This window comes from Phymastichus coffea, unplaced genomic scaffold, assembly GCF_024137745.1.
Source record: "Phymastichus coffea isolate CEN01 unplaced genomic scaffold, Cenicafe_Pcof_1.1 PCOF00095, whole genome shotgun sequence".
Classification (NCBI taxonomy): Eukaryota; Metazoa; Arthropoda; class Insecta; order Hymenoptera; family Eulophidae; genus Phymastichus; species Phymastichus coffea.
This window is the reverse complement of record NW_026706906.1, coordinates 864,609-885,668: the sequence shown is the minus strand read 5'-3', so window position 1 is coordinate 885,668 and position 21,060 is coordinate 864,609. Positions and strand designations below refer to the sequence as shown.

The following is a 21,060-nucleotide window of genomic DNA, read 5'->3' as shown; positions in this document are numbered from 1 at the left end:
ATGAAATATTTCAATATGGCGTGGATGTTGAATACCACGCACAATGCAATCAATCTTTCGTAAGATTTAGGAAAGTCTGGTACGTGATAAATTGGTTATCCAAACAGAAAATAACGCGGGACGAAATAAAATTAAAGCTCCGTTATGAATAAAGAATAACTAGCTGAATATCTTATCACACAGTGATATGTGCGAAATTAATTCGAATAGAATGATGTAATATGCAAAATATCATTTAAAAACATTTCTCATTATTTATTTTTATATTGAATAATTTCATAGTATTCATGTAACATCTTTCAGATGTTTTTTCTGTGATCATACGATGTTAGTTCTTATCCTAGCAGTGAGTGAATTGAGAAATATCTCTTTTTACGCGGTGGTTCAAATTCTACTGATTTGATTTTGTAGTTATGTGATTTCAAAGATTTCTTTATTATATTCTTTTGTTTTTAATTGGATGAAAAATAGCGAGAGGAGTTATTTTGTTATTCTGTGTTTGACGTTCGTTATTCTAATGGCATTATGATCGAGTGATTCTATTTCTGTTTGTATTTCATTTGTATTGACTAATGGGCACGTGCTCTTTAAGACAGCTTCATATAGTTTATTTTTTTACTTGGAAAAATATGGAATAACGTATTTATATTTTCTAATGCTTTTACGATTGGAACGAATAGTTCTTAATTTTCTGTTAGTATTTTAACTTCATCATTATAGAGGATTTTGATAGTACAATTATTTTTGATAACTTTATCAAGTTATTCTTTTAAAGGACATATTTATTACACCAGTTATGAAGATGGGCGACGGTATTTGCGTTGTCTTATTTTTACTGGTTTTGATGAGTTTTCGTTAGAGATGTTTCCGTTATTTGTATTTTCATCTAATACTATGAATGAGGTTTCTGTTTCAACTGGTGCATTTGATGTACCGGACAAATAATCCCGAATACTCGTTTGTCTTTTCTTAATAATTTTTTTCTATAAAGCTGTTTCTATTTCTCTTGTTTTTTGCTGATTTCTACTAAGTTGTTTCTTTTTCGTTTATTTTTCTGGAAAGGCTTGCTCAGGCTTTTGAACGTCGATCATGTTGGTCGTGTACTTATTTATCTATATCTATGAACTATTGCACTTGTAATTTGAATTTAATCACTCAAGTTTACAGTCAGTTTACTGTGTCAAGTTTCTCTCTTGAGTGCTAGCACGTATGCAGAGAGAATGTGTACTAGTGTATTCTAATTGAATGGCTTAGTGTAGTCCTAAAATACAAACCAAAATTAAATATTTATTTGTTACGTGTGTTATTGAAGTCAAATAAACGCTTAACGCATATTTTTTTATCGCTATGTTAGATATTAATTAACATAACTTTACATGGTAAATCATTATAACTCTTAGAGTCATAACGTTCTCTACAGTGGACAATACTTTAAAACATTAGAAAAATTAAATAAAGACTAGATTTAATCTTTAAATTACACAAATCGATTGAACAAAATATATTCTATAAGTTTAAATACTTAAGAAATCGAATTTGATTCAGTTATATTCGAGTCAATTATTTTGATAGAACTACAAATGCTAAATTATCAAATAAAACTATGACTCTAAGGTTCAGAACATGACACTGTATAATTTAACTCATAATAAAATTTTACTTATGATGCTTTATAAATTAATTTTATAAAATTTTATTTTTGCCTCAACGTAATTACAATGATAAAAACAAATACAAATATTAATGCAATATAATATTTCCTGAATCGATGGTTTGGTAAATCCAATTATAATAGTACGCTATATTGATGTAAATATTAGGCAGAGGAGATTCGCAACCGTCAGCTGCAATCCCAACTACTTTGTTGTTTATTACACCTGGACTGCCAGAGTCACCTGGGCAAAGGTCCAACGTTGTGGAATTCGTGCAAAAAACTCTGTTGTCTATTTCAATGTTTTTCCTATCTGTTCTGCTGAACGCTTTCCGACATTCATCTATACTAATAACCTTTTGATAACCAACTTTCAGGCATGTTCCATAAACACCCTACGTTATGAATGTAGGTTAAAATCGAAAAATAACGTAAAATTGAAAGAAAAATATTTTGCTTACGTCATAATCATCCCCATATCCATCAATTACAATTTCATCTCCAACTTTCGGTGGTACTCTCGATATGGATATCGGTTGGCGATTATTGTTAAATTTAACTAATCCTTCCAACTGTACGTGGAAAAGAACCGAAATATTTTATTTCTAGTAATACGATTCTACGACTTTATTTAATCAAATATTAAATTCACCTTTATCAAACTAATATCATCATTCCATCTATTTGCACTATTATAATACTGCTTATAGTTGATTATTCTAGATATATTGTACAGTTCACCTCCTGTCAAGGTATAGTTGGTACCAACACGCACTTGTGTGGATAGTACAGTTTCTTTGCTGTAATAAGTAATATTACTTTGAAATGATTATTAATTTAATGGTTATGTCTTACACACGGGGCTGTGCAGTGAGCTGCCGTTACTAGCCAACGACCGGTAAGAATCGCAGCGCCGCAGAATGATTTTAATCCACCCTTGTACAGTCTAAATACTTGAGCCTGAAATATATATTACGTTTAATTAACCATTAGAAACGTGTTGTAAACCTTTGGGGAGTGTAAAATTTACCATATATGGCACTTTCTCGATGTAATCAATATCACCTCCATGCATTGCATCTGTGTAACGCCAAATACATTACATTGGTGATTGAAATTTTCGATAAGTAGAAAGCATTTTATAAGTAAAGTATCACTTGCGCGATATAGATTTTAGCATTAGACTTACCGGTCAATAACTGATTTCCACAGACGATGAAAAGTAAGACACACGAAAGCTTCATTATGATGACTGAAGTCGATCTGCCGCAACTATATGTCGTAAATGAAAAAAAATTAAGATTAAGAAAAAACAGTTAAATAGGATTTCACTGATCGATAAAAGTTCCAATAAAAAAAAATTCAGTTTGCTTCCATGATTTGAGTCGACAATATATAAGGAAAATGATAAGATTCATGTCGTTCAATTATAACATGTCTATGAGAAAAAAAAAATATTAATGAGTTTTTATACACATGACAAATTTCCGGATGGCTCAAGAGTTCGAAACGCTAAGCGTCGACAAACTGGCTCGTCTGCAGACTAACTGGCGCCTTGCAGTTCATTTGGCACACAGCACAAAACCAAGTCATTACCTCTGAAAGCATCCTCGCGCCTTGCCAGTCAAACTTTCACACGTGGATGTGTTTTTCTTTCTCGTTGTACATATAGCTGGCTGAGGTTAAGTCTACCTTACGTTCCATATCTCAAGAGCAACAAGAAACCACGACGACAATGAAATTAGCAAACGACGATGGGAGACGGCGAATATTCGTCGAGCGGTGCAACGAACGACGACGGAAAATGGGAGAACTCATTGACGTAGGTGCATTATCGTTTCTGTAAGTGGAAAACGAGCTTGGAGGAAAAGAAACGCGTTGGATTAATTTTGCGGTTTTCCCGTGTTTTGCGTGCACGCTCGTGTTAAAATAGCACAATTTCGGTCGGTCGATAGCTTTTTCGAGAAGGATGAGACCACAAAAGAAAGGACCGCAGGAAGAGAAGGAGAATTGGAGGCTACTTCTGTTTGGTATTTTTTTCTTTTTGTTTCGTTAGCCATGGAGAGCACCCAGATAACTTCGGACTTGGCGTTGCTTGATCGCGGGTTTAACTTATATCAATTAACGTGCGCAGTTGAGACGATCTTGTTGGGTTGATCTCCTTCAGATTGCTTGATCAAATTTTCACTATTTGAAATATCGTAAAGAAAATTTTATCGAAGTACTGATAACGGGAGAGACAAGTGACAATTATATTTCAAAGTCTGTGACCCGATGTACTATATTCAATTAAACGCCGAGTTAAGTAGGTTAGATAATATTGGAAGTTCTCCGATGATGAGTAACGAAGGATCTTTCGAGAATCGAACAAAGTTACTTATTTTGTTAAAATTCATAAAATAACAGTTCTTTAATGAAGAAAATATGAAAATAGTAAAGAGGATATCGGGAATCAGCTTACACTTCGATGTTTCAAATAACTTTAATTATATTTAAACAGATGTATCTAGGAGCACCGACAGAATAGTAAGATTGTATTATTAAAGGTTTCCGTGAATTTTAGCTTCGAATAAATATTTCAAAATAATCGAATGCTCTTTGCGACGACGACAATCATTAGCGACAAATGATTAGTAAAAAAATAGCGAATTATTTTCAATTTGTGTTTTCAAACTTTCTTTTTGCCCCTTAATACCTGTGGCTCTCGAGGAAGATGAGCGACTGAAGTAGAGGAAAAAAAACCACGAGTAAAGGGGGGAAGAAAACGGAAAAAGGCAAAGCTCCCGAGCAAAGCTCATTTCAGACCAAATCGGCTCGCACACTGCAGGAGAGAGACTTCCATCCTCGAGCAGTCAAAGTCCAAGTCGCGTGTACTTTAGTGCTTCGCGGGTATAAGAGAGACGTAAAAAGAAGAAAATCCGAGTCAAGTTCGGAAAAGAAGTCCAAACTCGCTTTCCGTTGCGACGGCGTGATGCTCAAAGAGAATGCATCGCTTAATGGTCTACGCCTCCCGCCGAAATAAATAAGTGAAAAAGACTAATGTGCACGCGCGCGGGACTATAATGTGACTCTACCGTTCTTTCTCCCTCTCTCTCTCTGCCTGCCCCTGACTGGTTAACGAAATTCACCAGCTGCACGGGGTGCCACTGAGAAACACATTGTCTTACCTGCAGTACTTGTAGTGCCCTTTGAATTCAATTGTGGTTTTATTACGGAGAATAAATCACGAGGCTTTCCTTGCCCGCTCGACCGCGATCCAACGTTAATTAGTTTGGCAATGAATATTTCATCTATATAATACTCAGCTACTCACTTCTACAAGTAAATATTACGACACGCACAGGTGGATTGCGATACACCTTTCGAACAAACAGATAAGCATTCTGGGTTTTCGTTGATGATCAAAACCAAAGAAAGGTATTGTTATTTGAGGCTGTGACGTAATCGTGTCAAACTTTACTATTATCTATCTGCGCGCGTGGTTGCAAAATCTTGATAACGTTTTATCACATTGGGCAAAATCGCACCGGAAAAACCACGTTTACGCGTACTCCGAGTACAATCTTATCTATATTTGCCGTCGAAATTTTAGCGCTCTCGTAGGGAAAATATCTGATTCAATGCCGATGTTACACTCAATTTTTCAAACAAGAATGTATAACTACGCGCAGACAACGCGACCTGCGAATATCAGCGGGAAAGCAAATACTTTAGTATACGTGCAAAATCTGAGATCGGAAAGTGAGTCGAAGTAAAAAGAGCCGGCTGAACGTCCAGAGGAGCGGCACACGCGCTCGCCATCAGCAAATTAACATTAGCAAAACCTCCGACGCGAGTCGACACGCGGTAGGCGTTAACGTTGTTTATCCTTTGAAGCTTAGTGTCGCGCTGCCGCCCGAGGAAGTAGTCGCCGGTGGCGGCGACCAGGAGACGCAGCATTATCATCGTCAGCTCGACCGTGCCGCTTTGAAGTCGGCGTTACGGGCCCTCGAGCGACTCGTAGCTAGTCAAGACAGACGATCTTCCTACCGCGCGGAGACTCGATACGCTTGTTAAAAGCTACCCGTCGCTGATGCTTGTGCCCCATCCCTCTACGGCAGCGAGCCACTTTTTCCAACATGCAAATTTATGAAGGGACGAGAGCTGTGCAGCTCTTTCGCTTGGCATACGAAAAAACGTTTACATCCAATTTATCTGGGGAAATTGTCGGGAGATGAAATTTTCCTCGGTGAAATTTTTCAGTCGATGAAGGTCGAGCTATACAATAAAATGCGTTAACATTACTTTCGCAAGGCTCAGTTATTTTATAAAGTGCAATTTTCGCTGCGTACAACGATAAATCGAAACGCTTATCTCAATCCCATTGATATTCTGTGCAATCAGGAGGAAACCGCAAAATAATCTGTTGGCTGAATGTAATTGCACTTCGAGGCAAAAATATCAATTTTCCATTTGGATTATCTTTCATCGTCGCGGTTGAGATTCACGTTAATTAGCGCGCTATAATGCAAACCTTATTCACTGCGGAACATCTCCGACGAAGTCACAATATTTACGTGGTAAGCATTCGAAAATTGTAATTTTATTACCTCAAAAACATCTGCACCTGTAGGAAAGGCAAAAAATATCATTCAAGCTTTCGCTAATGAATACCGACTACTCTTGACACAAGATAAACTGCCCTCAATGGACATTACCCCGTAATTTCTCTCCTCAACGCGTGCGCAAAAATTTAAGCAAGCCACGCTGAATAATCGCGTAATTAGTGCTATTTCCTCATTCGCGAGCTGCCTTTTTAAAGCAACCGCCGGCGGACAAGAAAAGTGAATATTTGACAAAAGTGATAATTCCGAAGGTTGTTTATTGTTCATCGAGGGTCCGTGCAAAGCAAACATAAAAACGAGATGCAAGATTCATGCACTACTAAAATGAAGAATGCGAAAGTGCTCGCAAATCAAGACTGGATTTTCTTGCAAGAAGACAATAAATTTCTATTTTTATTAAAAATGCTGCTTGCTTTGCGACAGAAAAAGAGAAGCTTCGCCATTCGAAGAGGCATATTGGTTTGAGAAATGAATTGTTTAAAAGTTATCATTGCTCGTGTTTAGGGCTTGTTTGTTTCTCGAATTGAAGGCAACGCAAAGTAAGAAAACTGTTGATAGTGTCTGCTTGAGAGAGGGTATTGTTGTTTTGCGCGAAGAAAACGATTGTTCCATCTTCCGAGGAGCGCGTCGCCAACGGCGCACCGTCTCTCGTTCCGTAATTACGGCATTCGCTGCTTTAGCGATGCATCATCGTTGCTCTTTCGCGATTACTCTGTCTTAAGAGCTATGTGTCTTTTACTGCTTCGGGTTTCCAATTAAAAGTGAGTTTTCGTTGGCCGTGCGTCTGCTACTCTTTGAAATATATTGCTTTGTCGACGAATTAAGACCAAATTGGATGCTACGAGGAACCATTGTTTTTCTTGGTCGATGAAAATACTGGGCTGCGATGTTTCATGCTGCGATGTTTCAGACAGCGCTGCAATTAATGACCCAATTACACGTTGCCCTACTTACGGCGCCGACATGCAAATCGCTAAGCATAAGAGCTGATTATTTGACAATTAATATTGAGTTCAACGATTGCCTTTCTAATGAAACGCAACCTCGCGAGCCAAGTATTTTCATCGGGATACCAAGGTCACGTGCTATTTTGTCCTCGACAGACCGTCTCCCGTCGCTGCCGTTGAAAAAAAAAAAAAAAAAAAAAAAATCCATTTCCAAGCCGTGCAGCGCACTTTAGCATATGCGCACCTCGCGCTTTCAATATCGAAAGGTTAAAATCTGCATTTTCCGAAGCTCCGGCCAAAAGATAAATGATGAAACGCCTCGTAATGCATTCGTGAAACGTAGAATTAGCCACTCGGTGTCCACTTTTTCGAGCTCTAATTACATACTGATGAAAAAGCATTTTACAGCGCAAAATTTTAACGCCTCGGCCGCGCTGTATATGTCGCAATTAAAAGACGTCCTCGCGAAATGCGATCGCCGCGAGAGAGCGAGCGAGTAAAGTAATTCCGCGAGCGCCTGGCCCTTTCTTCCCATTTATATTCCGTTTAATCTTCTCTCATCCGCAAAGTGCCGCGCGCTCGCGTACGCGAGAGCACATTCAATTTTTTTTTTCTCTCGCTCTTGCTGCCACTTGACGGGTATCGCGCGCTTTTCCCACTCTTTTTCGAGCTTCATATTTATTTTCAATTTATCTTTCCGCTCTCCCGACGCGAACTGCTTTTTGTTTTGTTTGCTATCGCTGCATTTCGCAAATGCCAGGGTTTTATTGAATCTACGTCAAGAGCTCTCGCAGCTCACAAGGGTGCGGAGAAATTCTTTTGTTGAATTTCCCATTAAATAGCCATGGACAAAAGTCGAGCCGATTAATAAGCAATTTTAACCCCGTCACTGTTGCTGCAAAGTGAATAATTAAATGAAAGAGTAAAAGATCTCGGCGCCACGGAGATTCGCGTTGAAAAACTGATATGCTGCACGCTTATGGCCGCCTATGGTACCTACGTTATTGAGCGTTGTTAAACACGCGAGCACAATTATACAATGATGAATGGCGATAGCGGCGCTTGCCTCTCATGTACGCGTGGCTCCTAAATTTTTCTCAAACAACCGTGCCGTTGCTGACTTTCGTGGATTGCGCGGATCGTGCAACAATTCAACATAATCACCGGGGCTTTTCATTGCAGTTTTGGTTATTTTATTAAAAGAATGATGAATAATTCAACCAGTCGAACCTGGCTTAAAGATCAAACGCCCGTTCGATGCACACTTCGTTTAAAGTCCCAAATCGTCGTCAGTCGCACAAGGAAAATCAGCTGAACAAACAATCGTCGTATACTTTCCCCACGCAGTCGCGAGCGAGCAAATAAAATAGTACCAAAGGCATTACGATTATCCCCCTCTTGCGCGTTCGTCGGATATACGGGCTGTTGCTGCTTCATTTTTTTTTTTTGTTTCCTCGTCGTAACGTATTTCCTCCTCGTCTCCCTCCGTCGATCGAGGAGAATGCACGACTCGTTTCTATTCTGGTTACCACGTCGTCGATCAATCGAATCGCTTAACCCCCCCCTCCCTCTGTCATAACAGCCGGTAATTTCCTCCCCCTTTCTCAGACTATCCGTACCAAGCGGAGAGAACGCATTTCTCTTTTTCTCGTCGTGGGTTTTTTAATTCCTCATTTTCTCCGCTGCACACTTGCTTTGTTTTTCCGAGTCACGGTGGCCGATTTAAGCCGGCCGTTACGCTTTGTCACGTGGTTTCCCATGCCCTTGCTTCCGCGGCCTCCACCTTTTTATTCCGACTTTTAGCCCTCTCCTCTCCTCCGCCTCGTCATCTTTTTTTTTTTTTATTCTCTGCGAGCCGACGACGACGACGGCGACGACGACGGCGACGATTCTCCTGCACGTTCGCGGGAAAAATTTTTCGCTTTTCACCCACTCTTTGCTTTAATCTTCTTTTTTTTGCGCTCGCCCTTTCTCCTTCCTGAATGCATTTCCTCCTAGCCCACACTTTTTATTATTTCCTTTGTTCCTTCCGCTTTAATACTTATAATAGCTACTTTACTGCCTTTTCCGCTTTTGTCCTATTCCCTTTTTGTGTCAACCTTTTAGAGTCCGTGTGTACTTGAAAATCCTCAGAGATGTTTCACACAAAAAGAAAAAAAAAACTTCATTATTTTTTTTTTCGACTCTAACGAAGTCAGAAAACTCTTCTGTTAAAATGAAGCCCCCTTTTCATATTCCGCATAAAATTCTGAAGAAGCTATTGTTTCGAGCGGAAGCTGAGTATTCCCTTTCGCTCTTCTCTTATTACCGTTCAATTTCGCTCCCTCCGTTACGAAATGCACAATCGACCCTGATTTTTCTCCCTCAATAATTCTCGTACTATCGCCGTCGCAGGCAGAAAGACGGTAGGAAAAAAAAAATGATAATCCTTTGCCCGCAAGAAAGGAAGCCCGCGCGGGGCAATGAATCGTTCGCGGCGAAACTCGCAAAGCGCAATCAATTAGAAGCGAGCTGTGAGCTACGAAAAAGCCCGAAGTGTTTGCGTCTACTGCGAGCGCGGGCGCGCGGTCGGAAGAAAGCAGAAAGAAGGGGGCCGTGGAAAAGTTTCTAAACGTCCGCGGCTAAAGTTCGATTATGTCGGTCTCGCGCGTTTTTCGGCCAATGCTGCTAACTTTGCTCCTCGGCTTTGGCCGACATCTCGAGCATTATCGCCAAGGGTGGAAAACTCTCCGCTACTCGTTTGGAGAGTGATTCAGTGGGAACAGCTGCAGTCGGTAAATTACTTGATTGCGCGAAATATCGTCCACTGACGTTCGGGGATGTCTGCTGACATTCGGAAGAAAGGAATGAAACGAACGAAAGCAATGAAACTGGATGACAATGTAAATCCCGTCGGAAACGTACACACGCGACAAATGCACTATCGCTGTAAGCTCACCGTTTCGCTTTGAAAGGCATTATCGGGCAATTTATCCGTGTAAGGTCTGTCCCCACCCCCTCCCCTTAAGAAAGTTATTAACGCAATACTAGAGGGTCGGACAGCGTCGCATCCCCTCAACGTAAGAGAGCATTCGCTGCCGGAGAGTATGGGATTAACCCACGCCCCGAAATTTCTCTCTCGCCCTTTCGTCTGCGTGTCCATCCCTTTCATCTGTCCCTGCAGCCAATCGGAGCTTTTTCACAGTTGTACATTCCTTACTGTAAGCCTCTGAGAGAGAGACAGCGGAGGCAAATTACAGTGACCGGCTGGTGCTGCCAATGCAATTTAATCCGGAGCTATCCGTTAATTATCGACGGCCTCTCGAGACACGGCAAATCGAATTAACGCTTGGATTTGTAAATGAGAGAGAGAGAGAGTACAATGCCACGAGGCGATCGATGTACTCGACGCAGGTGAGCTAAACTTTTAGTTTTGAGTGTGCCATCGTACTTACTTATTGACTCGAGAAATTAAATCCCCTTTGCGCTTTATTGGCTTTCAAATGCGTACGAGCCAGCGAAATTAAGATTCTCTCCGTGACTAATTACTCGGAATTAATCTTCTTCTTTTTTACGTCTGTCGGGCTATCAATCAAGCTTTCTTTTTCTCTTCCCCTCGCTCAATTGAATTCGAGAGTGATTGTTGCGCCATTGCGTTTGCCGAGTAGGTACGTTAATCCAATCGCGTCGCGTCATAGGCATCGCCGTCACGTCGTGGCCGCTGCTTGGCAACAATCGTTTCTCGCGACGTAAGAGGCAACCGTTGCGGCGGGCCAGAGACTATTGATAATTGATCGGCGACGACGAGGACTCTAGCCGAGGTTGCGCCACGGCTACTCGCGCGCTCGCATCCCGGAAATTATATCTCCGTCTTCTTTTCGCCGGCGGCTCTCTCGGACGCGCGTGTCAGCGTTCCTTTTGTCCGAAATTCACTAAAAGCGCGCGCGCGTATCGATGCGGCGGTGCTATGATTTAATAGGAGGGCCGTAATGAGAAAAGAAAATCTATCCGTCGGGACGGCGGTAGAAAAACAAAGTTCTTACGCAAACGCACATCGATACTTTCGCCACGAGAGTAAGCTACAAAAACAAGTTTAGCCTCTAGCGGATCGAAACACACGTAACAGGCTTTTCGAACATACATCGGGAGAAAGTTTTTCGGACTGCTAAAGTAGCGAGTCGCGTGGATCTTGACAACTTCCATTTGCCGGTCATGCTCGGCGGAACCCAATTTCAGTCTAGAGAGAGAGAGAGAGAGAGAGAGAAGCAGCCGACTTTGCGAAAACTGATACTTGAACACCGACACGCCGTTGTCCACTTTTTTTCCCTGCTTGCGTCTTAGGATACCGAGCAGACAGGAAAATACTTCCCTATAAGTACCTTCTACACCCTACCGTCAGAAACAATATCTCTTCGTGTTTTTCTGTTTCGATCTCTTCGTTCTTTTTCTCTTCGAGTGACACGGAAACTTACCCAGCGATTTTTCTCGATCGAAAGTTATTTCATGCCACAGGCGATTGAACTTGAGAGAGATAATGTCTGTTTTTTTTGGTTTTGTTTGCTATTGGAAACAGTGCTTGCAAAACTAATTGAAATAAGTCGACATTGCCCCAGAAATAAATAAGCGAATACCCCCGGGGTAATCCACTTGACGAAACTGCTTTGCTCGAAAAAAGAAAAAGAAATGAAAATCAATCGCCCATAAAAATGAGCAAGCTGCCTTCAGTGGCGGCTGCAGCATTTGCCAGCCAGTCTATCGTTTTGTTTGTTTTCTTTTGATTTTAGTCCAGCCGTGACTTCCTACCTCAGCATCGCGTATAACCAAATTGTTTCGCAGTGCGATAGCGGATAGTAAACTTGTTCGAAAAAGCGCATGTCGCAATGGAGGAAGAGCAGCAGGAAAACCGCGAACAACTTCCAGAACTGCGATCGATTCACAATCGGCAAAGCTCCTTCGTGAAATTCATCAACATGACCAGCTACAACGTGAACGTCTATTGGATCGACTACGCGGGCAAAGAGGTCGCATACAAAGTGCTCGGCTGTCAGGATTACATCGACATCAATACCTTCGTGACGCACCCATGGATTTTCGTGGAAGAAGAGACCAAAGATAGGTATGAAATCGATCATTGTTGTCATAATTGCGCCGTGCCTGTCCGCCGATGAGAGCACGGACGAGAGATTTGCGTAATTCGCGATTCGTTTGTGTGCGCAGGCTGCTGGGCAACGGCCAGCCCGTGTATTTCCCGGAAGCGTGGTTCGAGCGTTACCGCGGTCTGCGCCAGCAGGACCTGCCGGCCAGGAGAATCGAGCGCACCGTCGTCTACATCAGTCTGCCCATGTACTCGCTTCGCGAGCTGGCCCTGCGAGCGATCAAGCGTCGACTGCGCTACGATGAACACGCGCAGCTGCTGGAGATACCAAAGACTTTGCGGGACGAGCTGGCCACCATGGAGCCCAGGAAACCCGCGCCCGAGAAATCCTCCGCGTGATCTACGCTGCGATTCTTCATGAGCGAGGTCATAGTCTTGCGCTAGCGCGACTCTCGGCTCAGCTTGTCGCGTCTATTTACTTTCACGGGCATTACCGATTTGACAGTTGTAGTTGTTCGGATTTCATGACTAAAATCGTTGCCGCCTTACTTCGTTGCAATCATTTCTTTGCGCTCTTCCGTCGTTTTTAGCCAATCGTCTGTCCACTGGCTTATAATTGCCGACCGCTTCTTTGTCTATTCATTAATCAAGTTGGATGATTCAACCCTCAATCGCAGTGCTTCTTCGTTTTAAGGAAAACTTTGTTCATAAAAGCTAGTTCATGTTCGTTAATCGTTCGACTAAGTTTCGTTCGATCGTGTAATCAAGGAACAAATTAAAATTTGTTATATATTGTTATTCGTGCTACGAAATTGTTTAGACTTTGACAATAATGCATAGTTTCTGAAATACTTTAGTGTATAATATCCATTTCGTACAAGCGCACATGACCCATCTGAAGTAATGGTATACTGAGACAATTGACATTATAAAATTGTTACAAAACATAGTAAACGTGGAATATATTTTGATTGTAGGAATAAGTACTATTCAAAATAGTAAATTTATTAGAACCCATTATCATAACAGGACATTAGCTTGGTAAATTTTTCATAGCAATTTTCATTATTAAATTAAAATGTTATATTGATTCGAATTGTTTTCGAAGATCACGTAAAATTTGAAATTCTTCGGACTAGGGCCTGTCCAGTTCGTCGACACATTATCGTTATAATTTATATGCACGTATATTATTTTATTAGTTCGCAAGTTGACCCATTACACCTCTAAACCGTACGCATTTTTACGTGCATAATCCTGACTGATATTTTTTTATATCTTATTAAATATTTATTCTGCCACTTACGAGAACCGAACTGCCATCTGTGCGTGATACTTGCAGATTATCAAATTAGAAATAGAGCTTTAAACCGACTACAGTAATTTTTGTTGTTATTGTAAAAATAATAATTTGTACTAGATATTTTAACATCTCTTCTTACATACATTATTGCAATAATTATTGTATAACATAATATTTTATGTATTTTATAATGAATATTTCAATATCGTTATATAAAAATTGTTTTCTCCATGGTGGAAATTAATAAAAGTTTGATAAATTTTATAATGACTCGAGTATATCCTACGATTACTATGTTTTGTAGTAAATTTTGATGCAACTATAGCACATTTTATTACAGCAATTCTCTAGTGTAATTACAGTACAAATTATGTATCAAGTGACATGAAAGATCACTATTATTTAGGTTAAGGGATATATAAATTGTTTACATACAAACCTGGCACAAAATACAAAATAAAAAATAAAATAAAGAAGTATAGTAAGGTCCTTCGAAAAGAATAGTTATTTAAGTTTCCGTTTGTTTGTAATTTTTAATAAACGTTAGTTTAGTCGGTAGTTTAGTTGTTTTTTATATGTTTCAAAATCTACACTAGATCGTGCATGAAAAAAGAAGATATCGAAGCAAGTTTATTAATTAGATTATTGAATAAATTAAAGAAATAAATGATGGCTATTTTTTTCTCCAACATTTTGTGAGAAATAGGAAATATAATATTCATAACAAAGGAATTTGTTGTTGCTTTTGAAAGTTTAGTTTAGACAACTTTTACTCAAGTGTAGTTTTTAACTCTCTTTTCGTTCATTGTAAAAACAAACTATGAAAGTGAAAATAACGTCGAATAAAATAATCTGTAAGTTACCTCATCAGCCATTTGCTTTTGTTTAAAAAATAAATGGATAACGTTAAATCTACTGTAAACACAAGCGACTATAGTGCAGACATTTAAACGCCTCTAAACTCATGTATATGTACTAAAAAAAAAGAGGTAAAACGAAATTCGGTAACGAATGTAAGACTATGCAATTACAGAAGAGAAAAAGTCTGCCTGCTATAGTTAAACGACGTCGGCGTCGCGCCGGAATTAAGCGATAAGAGGCGCATTAGGAGTATAAGATGCGCAACAAAAAAGCGAGAGAGAGAGAGAGAAGAGAAGCATACTGTAAAGTGGATAACCTCCCAAGAATTCTCCTAAAAGAAAATAAAGATCCTTTGAGAGAGGAAAGAAAAACCAACACGGTGTCGACAACAAGTTCCCCTCCCCATTCCTTTACCCACGACGAAACGAAACAAAAGTCTCGCGTGCTTTGACTGGCCAAACTTCCTCTTTCCGGTAGAACTTCTCGCTGGATTTGCAGCCGTCGAGAGAGAGAGAGAGAGAGAGAGAGAGAGAGAGGCACTTTTCACCAAGGCAAGTTCTTATCGAGTTTCACGCGGCAAATCAATGCGCGGGTCCGCGCGCGAGCCGAGTCGCGTACATTTCTCTACCGTCTTTTCCCTTTTCTTTCTTTTTTTCTTGGTCTGCCAGACTAGGAGCCCCCCTCGGGTTCTTTTTTTTTTTTTTTTTCCTCTTTTTTTTCCTCAGGTGCAATTACGCGCTATTTGCTGAATTGTTTGACGTCTTTTTCGGTGCGCTATTTTACACGAATCGCCGAGTTATTTTGAATATTTTTTTTTCTAAGGCAAAATATAGCTCGGCTATGTGCTTATATGATGTGCGGTTTGTAATTTTGTAATTGCAAGCAAGTTTTTCTCATTTATTAATTAAAGTAGCTCGTAAAGTATTTTATAACGCACAATAATTGAATAAAATTAATTAAATATCCAATGAATAATTGCTTTATTCCTAAATATTGATTCATATTGAATGACACCGGGATTATTTTCGTCCTTTCCAAAGGAAAAGTCGATATTGTATACTGTCTGTTCGAATAATCTATAGAAATTAATTACACTGATTAGGAAATGCGATAGTTTGCTTGAATTTTATATAACAAATGAACTGTAAGCGTGGCTATGAAAATCATCAGTGTATAAACGAATGAATAAACGCGCGTATAATTAATCTCGAAACGGGAAGTTCGTGAAAACACTATGGTTGTAGTTAAACCAAAATCCAACGAAGCTTTGAAATCTTTGCTAATTTTATAGGTCATTGAAATGAGGCTTGCAGCTCCGTAGAGAAACTGGCGCTCAGCCCTCGGTAATTAGTATTAATTTTCAGCTCTCTCAACTTCCTAGTGGGACTTGTGTGATTCAATTCCAGGTGCAACTACGGCAACATTTCAACAACTTGGTCCCTCTCCGCGTGTATATAAGTGCGTAAAATATTTATTATTTCTCAGTACTTTCAATTAGGCGCGCGTAGGCTAATTAGTTCTAAGTGCTTCGATAACGAACTTTCACCTTTGACTGACTCGACGGATTTCTCGGAAACAAATCTAGGTGTTTGGAAAAACGTCTCACCGTCGTGATTTACAACCGCATAACCCGGAAATATTTGATACATGGACGTAAAGTTTTTCTTTTTGCGGTTATGTATATATTCGAAAGCTTCTCGCGATGCAATCGCCGACGATTGTACATCGAAATTCATGTATGCGTGAAAAGGTCTCTTCTCTTTTTTTCCGCATTCGTTCGTTCGTCGACACAGAGAGAGAGAGTGAGAGAGAGAGAGAGAGAGAGAGAGAGAGAGAGAGAGAGGAAGGGAGAGAGAAAAGAGCTTATGCAAGTGAAAAGGCTGTCTAACGTTCGGTAGTGGCATTAATGAGCTTCTCTTGTATGCGGCCTGTAACGCGCGATTCTCCATGGGTAATTTTCACTTCATTTTTTCGTTCCGTTGCATAGCGCTGTTTGCATTCATGCCAGCCGGCTTTTTGTTTCTCTTCGACCTCTCTCATCAGGTTACGAGCTAATTGGCAAGTGCAGCGAGAATTAAACATACACGGTTCGGTATACAGTTGCAAAAGGATTTCTCCCCCCGTCGCATTATTATTATTATTTCCATTATAACATCATTTCCTTCCCCCTCGCGTTCCCGATATTTCGGGAATAGGCGCCGCGCGTAATAATTACTTGCCGAAAGCGCGACGGACGCTCGCTAAAAGTAAAAGCCGTTCATCCTCGGCGTAACGGCGACAGCGGTAACGACAAATCATCGGTGGACAGTGGGAGCTCGGCTGCGCACCGCCGTCCATCGCGCAGTTTCATCAACGTTAATCACCGCGTCCTGCTGGAAAACATCTTGGCTTCGCGCTCGGGCTTCCGTCCCGCCCAGACGTATCGCCTTTGTCCGCGCGCCGCGCGTGGATTTACCGTTGCGCCTCGTAAACGAGAACGCGCGCGGCCAATACGCAGAGAGAAGCGCGCGTCTTCGCCCCGCGCTATCTCGGAATTATTGTCGCGGCGCTCGCCGCATCGACGACGACCGCCATCGCCACCCTCTGATCCTCTTTGCGCGTTTCATATGCGCGCCGAGGCTTTTTATATGTCGCTTGCTACTGCGCCGAAATATATCACCGACTATCTCGTCGCGCGTTCGCCTGCTGCGCGACGCCCGCGACATTGCTCCGCTTGATGCGCACATTTTATCGGCGATGGCGCGCTACGAGCCAAAATGGAAATGCAGCCGTGTATTTTTTTTTCCTTAAGTGGGAGGAGGAGGGGCGCGAAAATCGCATGTACGTGAAAACTGGCTTATTTATTGTCAAGGACGAAGCGAACGTCGAATTCCCTCGAGCGTTCGCCGAAATCTCGCAGCCACGCGCAATCTACTTGCCAGCCAGGGCCGATATCGGGATATCGTCGCGAGGCGTGAAACTTACCAATTAAAAAGCGCATTACAGAGGAGCAGCGCGCGCATATCGCTCGGCAGTCGCGCGCGCTTGACGGCAAGTCCTATCTCGGCGCCGCGCGATCATATAATAAGTGCAGCCTCGTAAATCCGCGCGTCTGCAGCCCGTATCTCAAGTAGCATTAAGAAGTTATTAACTCGATCCTCTATCCCCCGCTCCCTTCCACGCGATCATCGGCCAACACGGTATAACCGACTGCGCTTAGACCAGTTTACGAGTCTCGTCGACTTTATGTCTGATGGAGAACGAGAAAGTATCCACCTCTGACGGATATATCTATGGAGAACTTCTCCGTCATTTGCGTTCTATGAGGCTTCGTCGAGCTCCACGACGAGAGCTCTCCAGAACGATCAACCGGCTTTTCCACCTTTTTTTTTCGAGCAGAAGTAAATAACGCTCCAAGGGATATTTTAATACCCCCCTCCCCCTTTCTCGCCGCCGAGCGCACAAACAATCTACTCGTCGGATCCGACGCCGATTTTTTTTCATAATTAATGCACCGCCGTATTATACAGCCTTGTTTTCGAGAGGAAAAACTATTGTGCCGACCAATATTTACCTGCGAAGCTTGCGACGAGCTAATTCTTTATGCGGCCAACGAAGCAGCGGGAAAAAAGAAAGCATTTGAATCGAATCGACGTGTGGCAACCGCGGCAGCCATAATAAATCTTACCAACCCGCATCCTGCAGATGTACGAGCATTGCGATGAGCATTCTTTTTTTAGCGTGTGCAGCTTTTAATTAGCGAGGCTTTTCGCAAAATGGAGAAGCTGTACGTGGCATAAAAAAAGAGAGGGAGAGAGATAGAGCGAGAACCAGGCGTTTGCAGGGGAGATCGGTTAGAGATTGGCTGTTTTGCCATGAAAAGTTTTCGCGTTAGACCGTGAGATCGAATTAATGGCTGTACGGGTGGATGGGTGTGGGAGGAAAACTTTAGACTTCTTTCGGCCCTCGCGGTGCGATAATTGAATGAGTCCCGCGACGCGCTCTCGTTATGCTTGCTCAAGCGTGACGGACGACAGGGGAAAAGTTGCGACGGCGACGAGCAACTAAGGACGGCGTTCGTCCCGATCGCACTGTTTTTTCACTTCGCAGATCCTTCGGTTGCGCCTGGAACGTCGCCGAGAGTGTGAAATCGCCATCGGATCTCTCGCCTGGCTCACGCACAAGGAAACGTGAGTTCAATTCGAACTTGCGTTTCGTAATGGCAACGAATTCACGGAATCGCACCTCTCGTTTTCGCGCGTTCTTGAAAACCAATCATATCGTTTACGTAACGATAACGGCGCTTATCGTTAACAAAAAAAAGAAAAAAAAAGCTCGCCAAGCAGACAATTATTGCGCAGAGTACAAGCGTATGCGCTTATAACAAACGCTGCGCGTAAATTATTTATCTAAACAGCTCACGTCGCCGGCACACCTAAGTGCAAGCGAACAATCGGCTATATATGGCTTGGGATATGCGACCTTTGAAAGCAACCAGCTGAACGCCGAGAGAGAGAGAGGAGCAGAGTGCAATGAAGAGTAATGCACGCGGATGCTGCTGCTGCTGCGCTTTTCTTTATATACCTTGTCGGAGTTGTTATGTATGGCTGTATCATTACCTGCGTAATAATACTTATAGCCACGGATTTCTTACTATAGAGGATTTCTTTTTTAATATATTGTTCAATGAACATCGATCATTTTTACGTCAATTTTCTATGTGAAACAAAAATCAAAGGTTTTTATTGCCAAAATTTATAGGTAAAAATTCACCGTAAGTTAATTTCATAAAAATTTCCGATTTTCCACTCTCGACGCACATAACTTTTCCAATACAGGTACATATATACATCAACGGCAGCGGATCTTTCAATTAACTGGTTTACTTCCAAAAGAGTGCGAGAGAGAGAGAGAGAGCGCGCCAGACACTTTTGCCGATGCTGCAGCAGCGGAGCAATTCACGCGCCAGTGCCTCTCGAACCCTCCTCTCTCTCTCTCTCTCTCTCTCTCTTTCCCTCTCTCTCTCTCTTCGTCGTCGCAAAAAATGTGGAAAGTCTACGACGAAACACAGCTGCGCGATAACGAAGTGAACTATAGGCGCGAGAATATTCTCGCTTTAATCCAATAAATAAGGATCCTTAGAATCGCGCTGAGCTAAGCTAATATTTTTAACGGGTTATGTCCCTTTTGTCTCTGATGAGTGACTTTTTGTGAAAGTCGATTCGACACACTGTTCTTGTGCTGTAATTAACTACTTGCACATTTTCCAGCGAGAAAGTGAGTTCTTTTTTTTTTCTTCTTGTGCTGCAAGAGAATTTTTTTCCAGTGGTACTTGCGATTAATAAGGGCAGAAATTGTAAAGTTGAGAGGTTTTGCGGTCGGAATATACTTTTAGTTAGCCCACGTGTACTTCAATTATTTATTGTTGGAAAATGCGCCGATTCCTTGCCTAAAGTGTGTTTTTACAACGTGTTCTTGATTAATTTAGTAAATTACGAGATTTAATTAATCTCAGTAAGACAATCCATGATACTGAACAACTCTGACAATCGAATATTCTATTTTCAAAGCTTAGAATATTCCGTGGGAATTATTCATTAGCGTCAAATCCAAAATCGACGCAAAGCTCAATTTCCATTTTCCTGCCCGTAACAATAAGAACTGTGCGACTAACTGCTTTTATTCGCAAACCAAACGCAATTTTCCGTCTGCCAGCTACGCGCAATGGAAGCCTGCGGCCCTGCAAAAAAAAAAATAAAGTAAAATCTCGCGTTCTTTTCTCTCTCTATCCTTTCGCGAGAGCCCCCGAAGGCATTCTCATCCCTTTCTGCCTTTAAAATGCAGCCAACGTCTACGCATGTAAAATTAACGTAGTCCAAACAACGTTTACGTGACGAGAGGAGCGAAAGACAGACAGACGTCTTGACGTATCGACTAGTGAATCTGATTAAGGGAGCCAGCGTGGAAGACATTAGAGGCTCGCGTCGATGCCCCCGTTAAATTTTCAATGGCGCACATTTTCAACGAAGAATGGCCTCCATAGCGGTGCGTCTGCGTGTAGTGTGCGCAAAATTTCGTCGCCTCTCGCTTGGCTATGAAACTTTTACACACCCAAGCAAATTTATCGGGCTCTTTGAGTGCTGCCAAACGATTTGGAATGCGTGATTTTTTTTTTCTCCTTTCGTCTGAGTGTCGTCTATATCATACTCGAAGGAAAGAGGTTGAGGCATAGATGCGATAATTTATAACTGAAAAAGCTACATTCTGCCGTCTCGAGCATTAGCTTGGAATTGGCAGCGATAAAGCTCGCACGAGTGTGTCGGATAAAGTCGAAGAAAAGTATGTCCAGTGGGTTCAAAAAAATAAAAAGGAAAAAAAAAAAGAAACTTTTTTTCATCCGGCGCGCACCGCGCCGCGGAAAAAGTAAAAGCCATAATCAAGCTTCCCTTCATACGCAGTAGTCTGGCGTCGTACGAACTAGAGCGAAAATTGCTGAAAGACACGTGCCGTTTCGGAGACACATCGCGAGAGAAGCCAGAGAACGAGAGTCAGTCGAAAAGGCCTTGTGCCTCACGGAGCGCGGAGCGAAAGAGTAGTTTCGAAACTCCTTCTCGGTGAAGTTCAGCAACGAAGTGGCAGGG

The 21,060-nt window shown here is 41.7% G+C and overlaps 3 protein-coding genes across 3 annotated transcripts in view; 2 read left to right on the top strand and 1 right to left on the bottom strand.

Annotated features, from left to right (window-relative positions):
* The window catches only part of LOC131669629 (prolyl 4-hydroxylase subunit alpha-1), a 181,751-nt gene that overhangs the window by 34,780 nt on the left and 125,911 nt on the right, over window positions 1–21,060 (top strand). The gene's annotated exons all lie outside the window — the stretch shown is intronic.
* LOC131669624 (trypsin-4-like) lies at window positions 1,251–2,895 on the bottom strand. Its single transcript, XM_058944627.1, has 7 exons — window positions 2,841–2,895; window positions 2,682–2,731; window positions 2,511–2,611; window positions 2,304–2,451; window positions 2,113–2,223; window positions 1,896–2,046; window positions 1,251–1,261 (listed from the first exon to the last, which is right to left on the bottom strand). Exons 1-7 carry the CDS (start codon window positions 2,893–2,895, stop codon window positions 1,251–1,253), a joined length of 627 nt encoding a protein of 208 aa, XP_058800610.1.
* LOC131669623 (von Hippel-Lindau tumor suppressor homolog) lies at window positions 12,062–12,675 on the top strand. Its single transcript, XM_058944626.1, has 2 exons — window positions 12,062–12,297; window positions 12,399–12,675. The coding sequence occupies exons 1-2, from the start codon at window positions 12,062–12,064 to the stop codon at window positions 12,673–12,675; spliced, it is 513 nt and encodes a 170-aa protein (XP_058800609.1).

Coding starts and splice junctions, on each gene's coding strand:
- LOC131669623 (XM_058944626.1), top strand. CDS start 12,062: ATGGAGGAAGAGCAGCAGGAAAACCGCGAACAACTTCCAGAACTGCGA. Junction 12,298..12,398: donor GAAGAAGAGACCAAAGATAG/GTATGAAATCGA, acceptor TTGTGTGCGCAG/GCTGCTGGGCAACGGCCAGC.
- LOC131669624 (XM_058944627.1), bottom strand. CDS start 2,895: ATGAAGCTTTCGTGTGTCTTACTTTTCATCGTCTGTGGAAATCAGTTA. Junction 2,452..2,510: donor GCAGCTCACTGCACAGCCCC/GTGTGTAAGACA, acceptor TACTTATTACAG/CAAAGAAACTGTACTATCCA. Junction 2,047..2,112: donor GATATGGGGATGATTATGAC/GTAAGCAAAATA, acceptor TTCATAACGTAG/GGTGTTTATGGAACATGCCT.